This window comes from Abramis brama, assembly GCF_963993115.1.
Source record: "Abramis brama genome assembly, chromosome: 7".
In the NCBI taxonomy this organism is placed as follows: Eukaryota; Metazoa; Chordata; class Actinopteri; order Cypriniformes; family Leuciscidae; genus Abramis; species Abramis brama.
In genome coordinates this window covers 21,990,585-22,003,365 of record NC_139969.1, presented here as the reverse complement: position 1 = coordinate 22,003,365, position 12,781 = coordinate 21,990,585, and the positions used below count along the sequence as shown (strand labels likewise).

Sequence of the window (12,781 nt, the reverse complement as noted above, 5' to 3'; positions counted from 1 at the left end):
CTGACTCCCAACAGCTGGTGACAAAAAAAACCCTTTTAGTTAAGAAAACCCTCAGTGAAAATTCCCTTACAAATATAACTAAGGGTCGTCTTAGCTCGAGGGGTTTGTTGCAGCCAGGCCCAGAAACCTGGCATAGCAGACTACTTAAAAAATATAATGCTGAGAGCTTTTTCAGGAAATTCACTTCAGTTTGTTCACTCAGTAGTAAATGGACAATTTCCATTATATTTCTATGCAAATTTTGGGATATTGCATAAAAATGCTGGATGGAGGTACCGCTCAGTTCTTCAGAGCGTTTTGTAATTTATTACATTTAATGAAAGATCTACAGTTTCAACTTGAGTTAAAACATAGCTATTGAGCACACTTATTCCACTTTACTCGCAGGGTTTTCATGTTTGTCCGCCACTAAACATAGAAAAATGTGATGATCGTCATTATAGGCCAGTCAAATTTTTCTGTAGCATCAGATCTGGCAGGTCACGTTAATCAACTCGCATCAGCTGACTCTCAGCTGATCCACGTCTACCTATAGGAATACGACGCTTATCACTGTATACATAAGCTCCTTATCTTAGTATTATCAGCAGCTATCGCGTTTCTCAGGAGATAATTACCCTCCTCCATCCCCAGCTCCTCATCTCGTCAGTCAGGATTGCCATTCTGATTCACCCTGAATCAGACTAAAATTCTCTAATTATGTTGTACATTATAATTAATTAATGATATCTGCAATACATTCATGTTGGTTCTGTTCTGTTTACCCTAAGGGGGGTTATTGTGCTCTCCATGCTCTTATCCATGCTAGGCTGCATGGATGCACAGGGAGTTCTTGCCCAGAACAGAACCATACCTCCAATCTTAACTATATGCTAATTGTCAATCGTATTATTTCTTCCATCTTTATTCAACAGTCGCCATAATCGAGTCATTTGAGAACTTCTGCGGGTGGCATAACTTCTTGTACAGAAGTACTTCAACACTGAAGTGTTGGGCATGAAGAGGAAAAGAGATCCAATCCCTGTGGAGCCCCTGTGCTACTTCTCTGTGTATTTGTACAAGACCATTGCAAGGTTGAGGGACTCCCACCACCGATGGATGGGAAGGACTTTCAAATAATCTATTTGAAAGTGTTCAAAGTGTCCTGGTGCCTCTGTCAATAGCTGTAACTGTCAGCCAATTCTTGGTGATGGAAGTCCTGTGATTCACAACGGAGTCTTCTTCTCTGAAAAAATGATGATAGGCGTTTGTTTCTCTTTTCCCAAAAGGTTATAATTGGATGCAAAGCCATAATCTTTCCAAAAAGAGATGAGGAGCACAGGGGTCACAAGATGGCAGATCAGATTAGTATATCCAGGAATGTATCAACACCACACACCTGCATAGCTTCTGAATTCTCTTCCTCATCTATCAAGAAGCAAGTTCCTCATTAAATTCACTACTACATACTCTAAAAGTAGAGGAATTTGGATGCAGCCCCTGAGGTTTCAAAGGGTCAGTGTGCTGGACAAGGCAGGGGCATTTTGTTGCTTGCCGTCCGTCTGACCTGTTCCCTCAGCGTTAGTTTTCTCTTTTGTTCCTTTTTTTTGTGCCAATGTAGACTACGGAAGCTGGCTGGCATGTGACAGGAGGTACTGGACAAGAATGAGAGAGACAGGCAGACAGAGACTGGCTGTACTGCACGCCTCGCTGCCCAGACTGCCCTGGATTTAATTAGTCTGTGTGATATTTATGCATAAATAAAAGTGGGAGCTGCCATATTTGCTCAATCTTGCAGCCCACAAATCTCTTGCCTTGTGACGGCCTTCCTAAAGCCACAGACATACAGCTGTGTTGCAAACCTAGACCATTGAAAGTCGCCAGGGACTTCTTTGTCACCTGTGACGTATTCCTGAAGTTCTAAACCACAGCTTTGCGTTCCATTGATGCCATCAGGAACTTTCCGTTTTTGTCTTAATTTCTATGCTTGCGTCGTGCTGTGGGAGAGGAATGTTGTGGATGTGGCTAGCCCACATCTCGTGTCATGTGATGAGGGTGTTAGTGAGTTGTTGTTGTCCCGGGATAACATTTGGATGTATCGTCTTGGCAAAATGCATGGTACATGAATTAAGAGTGTGAGTTGTTTGTGAAAGACTAACTTTATTAGGTTCCAGATGAGTTGTGTTAGCGTGGTTGTGCAATCATGACCCACAGCTGGTCCTTTCCGCCAGGCTGTCAGGAAACAGGAAAGTGTGCATGACCAATTTTTTATTTATTTTTTTGCAGTGCAAGATCTGGACTGAGGCGCTGTGGCAAATCACCCACCATCTGAATTGGCTGAGCACCATACTGTACTTCCCTTATTGTCCTGCACAATGTTAAATAAGTCTGCACCAAGCAGGCTGTAGAACAGGAAGTGGCTCAGTGTGTTTTGTTCTCAATGGGTGACAGTGATATTCATCTCCGGTTAGGCAAAGCACGACCCGTCATTCAAAAATCCCCTGCGCCTTCATTCAAAAACGCCTTTCCTTTTGTTTTTCCCCAGACCTGTGCAATTCAGCACAAGATCTGGAGAACTAGTCTTTGCACCACAGGGGAGACTCCAGCAGGGAAGGAAAGGCATTGGTAGACATAGCAAAACACAACACAACAGTCCAGTGAAGCCCTTAGCAACAGCACTAAGCTGTTACACACACCTTACTGAGGACTCTTGATGGATTTGAGGAGGATTTTTGTCACAATTATGTTTCTATCACAACAGTCATATCATAAATTTGGCATCTTTTTAGCTTAAATGATTTACTGATCATTTAAATTCTAGCTGAAACTGATACGCTGTTAGTTTTCATGTGCATTAACTGAAATGATCTAAACTTCTTTATTAAAAAATATTAAAAAGACTAAAATTTTTGTTTGCACAGCTCTGCATCATTACATATACCCAACAGTTCACTTCAGCATCTGCAATAACCGATAAGGTGTTGATATAGATCCTCCATCAGTATAAACCAATGTATTGTTCAGGCACACATCCAGTTAATGTCTTCAAGGCTAAATAAAGTGGGTGATGACTCAGATACATTTGACACTTGACACTTTGTGACATTTTGACACTTAGATACATTTCAGATAGATGATTGGCTCTTTTAACTGGTGGGAATAAAAGGTGGGACTTCCATTTTTGAGTTACATTTTCATACATATTTATCTCAAACTGTCTCTGCTGTTTTAAGATTCAAGTTCCCAGTCATTATGAGTGTGAAAGGTACGCTTGCATCTTTTGCTCTGAGGCATACTCAGCCTGTTTCCATCTACAGTACCCCTAATCTAAATGCCAATTAGAGAGCTGTGTGTTGTGAAAGCTGCAGAGGAAGCAGATTAAACAAACGTACATGCTTATGGATTCAATCAGCCCTTGTTTTTCAAGTTTAATAGGGTTTTTTGTTACTCAAACTGGCTTGATTCATTTATTAAAAAAAAAAAAAAAAAAACCTTGAGCGAAAGAGAAGGTGGCAGACTGCACAAGAAAGTGAGTACTGCAAACAGAGCTGCTTTTTGTTTCTCAAATTGTAGAGGGAAATTACTGTGAAAATGAGGTAATGAACAGAGAGTAGACAGAAAGCCAGGGTCTCATTCAAATATCCAATCATGACACTCCTTTGTCTGTCTACACACAGACTTTGTGTATTTTATTTTATTTTTTTTATTTTATTTGATCACTCTGCTTTATTTTTGCATGTACAACTGTTGACTTCTAGGTATGTGAAAGTGGTGGAGGTCAAATTGCTGAATGGAACAGTTTCACAAACTCGGGGCTCTGGGTTTAAGCTCAGCTGGGCCTCTTTGGTCCCGACTGGCAGATGAGGTGACACCTCAGTGAATTATCGTCTTTTACGTCCTCTGTTAGATTTGAAAGGCAGTCCTCAGTTTTCGCTTCCAGCAGAAAGCCTGGCTTCTTCACACAAGGCTGTCTCTTATCCCACCACTTCCCTCAGCCCCAGCGAACAAGCGCCTGATTGTTGCAGCCTATCCTTGAAGGAATTTTTCAATTTAACTTTTTATCGTCTTTTGGAATCGACACCTTATTAATCAGACATTCTTTCAAAGAGGAGGAAACTTCAAGGATTTTACTGTCGGAACAACCCTCACATTGAAAATCCATGGCCGTAACCGCAATCATACCAGCCGGAGAACAAAACAAGATATTTCAAACAAAGAGATAAAAAGGCTACAAAGTTTATGAAATATTAGTCCGGAATTTCTGTAAACACAGCCATTAAGCTATCACAACCAATATCCATCTCATTGTAAGTTTCCACTGTAAGTTGTACAAATCCTAAAATAAATGCAGGCTTCAGTTTCAATGGAAATCCTAATTATGGGTGAGAGGCCGAGGCTTAGCATAGGCCCCATTAGCTGCTAAAGCAGGAGGGATCCAGGCATCAAAGCAGCTCAGCATGGGCCGCTCAACTGAACTAATCTCAGCCTAACCATCCAGCACTTTAACCTGTCGCCTGAGACCACGACTGCATCAGGACCACTCTTCACAGCCCGACAGCTGACTGAATTAACTCCGATGGCCTTTGTTTAGTCATTTCAACTCATTTCCATTTCTTTCTCTCTCTTTTTGCTATCTCTTTCTTGCTGTTTTTCATCCATCGCTCTCTCTCAGAGTCCTCCCCTCAGCTCTCTGGGACTGTGGCTTGGCGGCTCTTAAAAGGTCGTTAATTATTTCTGGTTAGCTGTAGGGTTTTTTCGCTGTGTGTGGCCGTCTGTTGGCCTGTCTGTCGGTCTCTCTCCTCCTTCCTCTATTTCATGTACACTATGGTGTATTTCACAGCGATTCTGTCTGTTTATAGTTTTGACACATTCAGGTGCCAACTTTCCTATCCATCCATTCTAACCTGCTGTCTCCAACAATAGCATCTTTTTTTATTTCTTATTGTCAATTTCTGTTTTATGCTAAACCCTTAATCTGCACAGCAGTTCCTTCTCTGTTGACAATATTAACTTATATCTAATCTGTGAATCATGAGTGATTCTATAATTGGAGATACATTTTGCATTTCAAAAAGTTAAGGAAAAAAACTGTTTCACTAACAGAAATTCTTTTCAGTATCTTAGTCAATTCATAATCAATTTGAATAATTCAGTGCTTGCCAAACACAAGATTTTTTACTTTTAACAAAAAAACGGATTTCTTTATATTATTTTTTGTCAACTCTGTTACTGTCAATTCTGTTACGTACTGTCACCATTGTTACTCCACCTTGGTAACCGAGTTTGACGGTAACAAAATTGACAATTTTAAACTTTAGCCAAAAACTCCACTCGCTGGAATAAATGCTAAGAGCACATAGCACTAGTGAAATCATGATTAAAAGACTTCTAAACAAACCACTGTGTGATCAGTGATATGGATCTAGTCCCCACTCTGCTAAAATACCAGATGCAAGAGGGTTCATTCCAGGTTGATCTTCCTGCATTTCCAGTACAGACACAGAATGTGCATCATCATCAGGAAAGGCTGGGATTGTGACTGGGCCTAAAGGAGGTCACCATCTGTTTAATCTGTTTACTCTTGTTTTGCCATGCCAATCTCACCTGATGTACTGCATAAACACAGAGCATGAGGAGTGGGCAAAAGGTAATGAAGGATGGATGGAAAGTCAAACAGAATAGAGAGAAGAACGGAGATGCAATGAGCATGTGGATGGACCACATTATTACACAGAGAAATATTCAGATTTATGCTGTCCTGGTGTCCACAAACATTTATAATGTCTTCGGATGGGTTTGCACCTCTCATGTAAATTGAACCAATTGCTGCCAAATAACTGTAGATTTATGTCTGCTTTTGTGGATCACACAAAACTAACCATTTAACATCAATGGAAGGAACAAAATGCATGGTAAAATGGTACATGGTGTGCTATCTGTATCCAAGAAGGACATTTTATTGGTTCTTGCTAAGGCTATTGGCGGAGTCATTATTCCGTGTTTTTTAATTTTTGTTATATATATACATATATACACACTACCGTTAAAAAGTTTGGGGTTGTAAGGTTTTTTTTTTTTTTTTTTGAACAAAGTCTCTTGCCAAGGCTGCATTTGTTTGATCAGAAATAGTTAAATCAGTAATATTGTGAAATTATTAACATTTTTAAAATAGTGGTTTTCTATTTTAATAATACATTTTAAAATGTAATTGATTCCTGTGATGGCAAAGCTGAATTTTGAGCAGCCATTATTTTAGTCTTCAGAAATCATTATAATATGCTGATTTGCTGCCATTATTAAAGTTGATACAGTTTTTTCAGGATTTGAGAACAACATTTATTTGAAGTGGAAATCTTTTGTAGCATGAGGAGCATAAATCTCTACCTGTTGACCAATTTCTACCGGTATATCGCCCACCCCTAGAATGACATGAGGCTCAGTAAATTATCAATTCTGTCGACATTTTTGGTTGAACTATCCCTTTCTCTATTTTCAGTCCTTATGAGGCGTAGTGTTTTTTTGCCTTCCGGTGAATCATGTGCATGGGTCTGATGAAGTCAGGAATGTTCTCTTTCTCTCTTAAATAATTAAATAAATGAGTCCATTCAGGGCATGAGTTTATCCATTAGTTATCTTAAATAATCAGCAACAGCGTTACATACTAAATGATTGGTTCAAATCTGGTATACGTAACCAGAGAGAAGTTTTATCGTTTCACCAGAAGATCAAGTTATGGCATTTTGATTAAACATTAGGATCTCTCTCTCTCTCTCTCTCTCTCTCTCTCTCTCTCTCTCTCTCTCTCTCTCTCTCTCTCTCTCTCTCTCTCTCTCTCTCTCTCTCTCTCTCTCTCTCTCTCTGGCTTCTTTACGAGTGAGGGATCGAGGGAGGGAGGGATGGAGACACTGAGGGGGTTGCATTCTGGTCCTGTGGGCTCTGCCACATGTTGTGTCGTGTGTTTATGTTGCAAATGGGTGTGACCTTCCATCCAAAATAAAGAAATTGTGCATCCTTCATTGATGACTTGGTCACCTTTTTATTCCCCAAACTCTTTCATCTCTCCTCCATTAGACCACAGTCACGCTGTCGCTGTACTAAACCGTTGGATCATTACAGACTTGCGCAAATGCTATGTTATCAAAACCAAGTTTATTGTTAGTGGTGAAATCACTCCATAATGCTATACACATTTCAAAACTTAAACTCTAGGGGGTGGGAGTCCACTTTTGTGTCGGTTACACGCTCTTCTCGTTTAGGAGATCTTCCCTCGGGCCATCCAACTCACAATGATACTGCTGTGCTCCACAGTTGGCTTCAGTTGCCTGCTGAGTCACAGCAGAGCATCTTCCATCCATTTATGCTTTAGCCCAGTCACTCAAACGTCACAAACCAACCAAAGATTGTGAAATCATCTCAAATAAATGAACACGTCCATCTTCCTCACTGCACAAAACCAGGGCAGCCAAAGAGGGTGTTTTTGCAAGTTTGAGATCATATGACATTATTTTGCAGATCTTACTCTTTATTTTTCAGTTTCATGACAGTTTGTTTCTCTCACTCTTCTCACAGAAAGGCAGTCCAGGAAAGTTCTCCATGAATGTACGTCACAATGATGATGACAGACCAGATTCCACTGGACCTGCCGCCACCACTATTGAACGGGGAGGTGGCTATGATGCCGCACATGATTAATGTTAATGGGGATGGATCGCAACAGGTGAGCTTTACTCCGGATGATGCTTGAATTGTTAATGTATACCTGGAATGCAATTTATGCAAGGTCACTTTGCATAAATGCCTCTGCCAGGTGCATACATATAAATGCAAATGTAAGCTGCTACACATTCATAGACCAGGGATTTCTAAAGTTGTCGATATCGTGATGGACCTCTAAATAAGATGATCCCATTTCAACCATGTAAAAAGTGTGCATGTAGAAAGACACAATTTGAAAACAGTATCAAACAATTTGCAGTATTAAATAACTGAATTTTATATTTTCATTGCACTAGAACCAAAATAAATATAATCTGGAAATTTTTATTATGTTAATGGAGTGTCCCTTCTCTATCCACTATTAGAGTAATTGTAAACGTATAACCCTGAAGTGAAACATTTTAAATTCTATTTATTTGTAAAGTGCTTTTCCCATTCAAATATTCAAAATATTTTCATGTATTGTTGAAATATTTCAAATATTGTTTCAAAGCAACTTTAGAAATTGATCACGTTAAAGATGATGGTACTGAGAAGAAACAATTGCAAACAATTTCCAAAATATATATAATTTTTTATAAAACAGTTATAAATAAATAAATAACAAAGCATCTTTTTACAAAACTATATGCAGGCATGTTTTGTTTGTTACTGTTAAAATTGGTTAATCAATTGATTAATTTAATGATTTAAGTTATAATTCATTACAGAAAATAATTTTTCCATGTAATACATTTCAGTCACATTTGGCTTTACAATGACTATTTAAACCTATTTATTTAATTTTGCATTCTGCAGATGATTTAATATAACAACGCTGACTTAACCAATGGCTTGAGTTTGGGACAGGATTATCTGACCAATAGCAGACATCCAGCAGTGTTCAGGAAACCTGTTTGAAGAAACCTGTCTTATATTTTCAGTTCTGTTTGGTGTCGCTGGCACATAAAATACACTCTTCACCTTTTAAAGAGAATCATTGCAAAAGTAAAAGTCTTTTTTTCAGTTTTCTGTGGTTTTATGCTGTGCTGATGGAAAAGTTCATAAGTAGTTTGAGAGTTGAAAGTGAAAAGTTGACTTTCTTTGTAGCTGCTGGTCTCCCTAAATGAATTCTTTCTCACTAATTCCTGATGTAAAACAAAGCCAGATACATCCATTCTGAACTAGATCTGTATTTTGGTCCATGAGGAATGTTGTTGTCATCTTAAATTAGACATTCAAGGAGTGCAGCGTGCCCTCAGGCATGCTTCACATTTTCCTCACACATCTCTCTGTAGATCTGGGCTATCAGAGCGGATCAGTGTGTTCTGATCTCTTCTCCAGGTGCTGCAGATACAGCGCCCCGGCCGTGTTTCCTCCGACCAGAGCGGAAAGAGAATCAGACCCTTGAGAGATAAGGAAAAGGGCGTCTGCAGCAGATAGTGAAGGTTAAATGCTTTGGATTCAGCCACGTCCTGTTTCTCTGCATCACTGTAAAGAAAAAAGATGGCACAATGACGAAGTTGTCAGTATGTACCCGGCACCCTTGATTAATTGTAACATTAGACTGCCAACATGATCCGATGTCAGCCTGATATGCAAAGTTGCAATGTTTTCGTAAGGTCGTGCGAGTGTTCATTTGCATTCTGGTGACGTTGCGCATCAGGAGAGTCATTTATCTGCATTAGGTGTGTGCTGGGAACGGGAGGGGGTTTGAACAAGGTTTTCCTCTGGAAAGCCGGCTTGACTCTTCAGTGCATGCCGTCGTTCCCATAGCAACAGCAGCAGCAGCAGCAGACAGTGTGTGTATGTGTGTGTGGAGGTAGGAAGTAGGTGCCCAGATCTCCAGGGCTGGAACGGGGAGATGGGAGATCCGCCTGACACTCCACCATCAGGGCTGTGAGGAAACCCGGGGCTCATGCGACATGGCGGGCCTACTTTTTCACATCTACAGGCACGTTTGCAATCTCAACAACCTGTGCACTGACAACATGATGGTAAGCAGCCTGGAGCAAAAGATGGCATGATGACCGGACCGTTTCGAGAGGGTTTCACAACTGGTTTCACAACATCTGGTTGCGTCATATTTGCTTTCTTGGCAGTTGCGTTGACTGACTGTAGTTCGCTAAATGTTCCATGGATCATTTTAATGTTATGGACTGATGCATTTTAAGGATTTGCAATTTTTTTTCTCTCTCTCTCGGATTGTGTTTGCAGAACACAACCTTGTGTCAGAAGTTTTGAGTTACACGCCTGTCTGATTTCCACTTGTTTTCGCAGGTGATCCTTGTGCAAGTCAACCCTGGAGAGACCTTCACCATCAGAGCAGAGGATGGATCCCTGCAATGCATTCAAGGTATGTTGTGCTTCCTGTCTCATGCAACAGGTTCCTCTGTCCCGCCATCTCTGGAACTAGTTTCTGGAATTGTTCCGAGTTTGCATATATGTTGTGCGTTTGAGGATGGTGCGAAATGTGGGATGGTGCCGCTGTTCCCTGTATTTCTGTTTGTGTGGTGTTCTTCTAGCTAATCGAAACCATGACTGGTGTGTTATTGGATTTGGAGCTGGTGTAAACCGATGAGAGGCCGGGCGCAGGGCCACGACTGGCATGCTTCTGAGGAGTATACAATGGCAGATTACAAAGCCTCTTTGTCTCATTACCCCTCTTCTTTAACATTCAATGTCTTTGTAGCTAATTATTGATGGACAAGATGGATTGTTTGCACACGCTGCGGTTGGGTTCTCTGAACAGCTGTGCAGATAAGGACCGCTCTCACTGGGGAACATTAGTTTAAGAAGTTTCATAATGTTCTTGTGTCTTGCTGCCTTAAAATACCCAAAGGAAATTTGCAGTAAAATTTTCTGTTAAAAAGGCATGAATAAGCCCCATCAGTACGCCTGAAATATACCTTCATCAACAGATTTTTCTTTAATAGTAATTCATTAATTCAAACTTCAGCAAGGATGTATTAAATTGATTATAAGTGAGAGTAAAAACATTTAAACTATTCAAAGAATCGTGAAAAAAATGCAACACTGTTTCCACAAAAATGTTAAGCAGCACAACTGTTTTCAACACTGATAATAAGAAATGTTTCTTGAACACCAAATCAGCATATTTTAATGATTTCTGAAGGATCATGTGAGACTGAGGACTGGTAATGACTGCTGAAAATGTTTCATGTTTTCCTTTCCTAAAATAGTTTCAGAAGAAGCCATAACATCAAATGTCACCAAGAAACACAGAAATCCACTCCGGAGATTCAGTTAAACCTGAAAACACCCACTCTGACTTTCAACAACCTGCTTCTCGCTGCAGGCAAAATCACAGTCCCATAAGAAAACACTGTCACTTAACATCGATTTCCTTGCTCAGAAGTGATCTTCAGGTTGCGGAGGCATGGATGAGTGGAGAACAGGGTGGATGGGCCGTTGTTTTTTGGCCGTGAATGGCACACTGTTGTGATAAGGGACAGAAACGGGGCTCTGCAGGGCTTGGCAGCAACATGTGTTGACACAAGAATAAAACAACAGGTCACAGGCCATAGCACCGGTCCTGCTCGCTTCCACAATGTGCCTTTGTGTGTTCATCAACTATATGTCTTCACCTGTGATTCCCTAATAGCTCTTTCTTGTGGCATCAATGCATTAACTTTCATCCATTGTAGTCTCAGCCAAATTGAGAGTGTCCCTGTTGCTGCATTTTTGTCAAACCAGTTCCTCCTATAAGAAAAGTATCAATGCTGTAACTAATGTCTGTACTTGACTTTAACCTCTCCCTGTAAAAGGTTAAAAACAAGAAGGAAGTACTTAGGTCAAGCCTTTCAGGTCGTGCCATTGTGTTGGACAGAAGCACACAGGCACATCCGACGCTTAGTGAAAAGCCACGGCTTATGGCATCACGGCGTTGTAAAAAGCAACCCAGCTAAACAACGAGGACAAGGTGTGGTGCACGGAGGAGAGGGGCATTTCAAACACACATGTTTACAGAAAAGGTCACTGGGTTTAATTAGAAGTGTCGACTGAAGCAGAGGCTCTGAAGTAGCTGCTTTTTACAGAGAGGCTTCTTTGTCATTATGCAAACCTCAGAGCAGAAGCCTAGATTTAGGATTTTATATAAAGTAACCACTGTTTAGCCCGTGGACCGCTGGCAACATAGAACGCACAGAGAAAACGTTTTGAAAAAGCTCGGGCCAAAATCACATTTGGAATCAAGATTTAATTTAAAGGGGTAGTTCACCCAACAATCATGATCATTTTGTCATAATTTACTCACCCTCATGTCATTCTAAGCCTCTATGACTTTCTTCAGCGGCACACAAAAGAAGAATTTGAAAATTCAGTCACGTAATTTGACTCTAGGCCTCTGAAAAATTGAAGTAGGATAGTGGAAAAGTGGAAAGAGGAGGATATTGGGTAAGAATTTTATAATCAAGGATTCTCCGTTCTTATTGGTCGCTTTCTGTCCTCCCTCATAATCATCTTTCGCAAAAACAGTACATTTTACTCTTCCCACGTGGAGATCCCACTCATCTCCTATTTTTGACTCACTTAGATGAATGTTGTGCGAGTATTTTTAGCATGCTAAGCCTCAACTTTTTAACCCAACTTTCTTAATCTTAACCCTTTGCCTGCCAGGTGCCATTGTTGGTCTTGCAAGCGCTAGTGTCTTTAAGTTTTTTGGCTGAGTGGCAGGTCATTACGGCGCTCAGAGTCATATGTTTACTGGAGTTTCAACCCACTCTTATCGCTGCTAATTAGAGTGGAAGAGGTTGAACTGTAATCTTTGTCTTGTTTAAACAGGGTGACCTTTTTCTTTTTCCAGGGGACCGCTTAACAAGTCCTTTCTCGGCAGTAAGGCTGCTTTGTGCTGCTTTCCCACACTTTTGCAAATTGAGGGCTGTCCTGTTGTTTGAGTTCAGTCTGTCCTGGGTTGGTCGTTGTCTGTTTTGTGTTTGTGTTTGTGTTTGTGTTTGCGCCACCCATGCCCACCCCCCCCCCCGTTTTTGGTTTGTTCCGAGGTCAGGGCAGTGTAAATGTGTTATCTACAGCATTTCCCCACTGAGGAAGAGCTCAGTTGTGTTTTGACTAACCTAGCTGAGAGATG

General features: G+C 40.6%; 1 protein-coding gene across 1 annotated transcript in view; it reads left to right on the top strand.

Moving 5' to 3' along the window:
- fndc3ba (fibronectin type III domain containing 3Ba) overlaps positions 1-12,781 on the top strand; it is a 130,985-nt gene that overhangs the window by 28,388 nt on the left and 89,816 nt on the right. Inside the window, exons 2-3 of the mRNA XM_084119642.1 lie at positions 7,549-7,696; positions 9,955-10,030. Coding sequence (XP_083975768.1) covers positions 7,577-7,696; positions 9,955-10,030 — 196 coding nt within the window. The 5' untranslated portion in view covers positions 7,549-7,576. The remainder of the gene's footprint in view (positions 1-7,548; positions 7,697-9,954; positions 10,031-12,781) is intronic.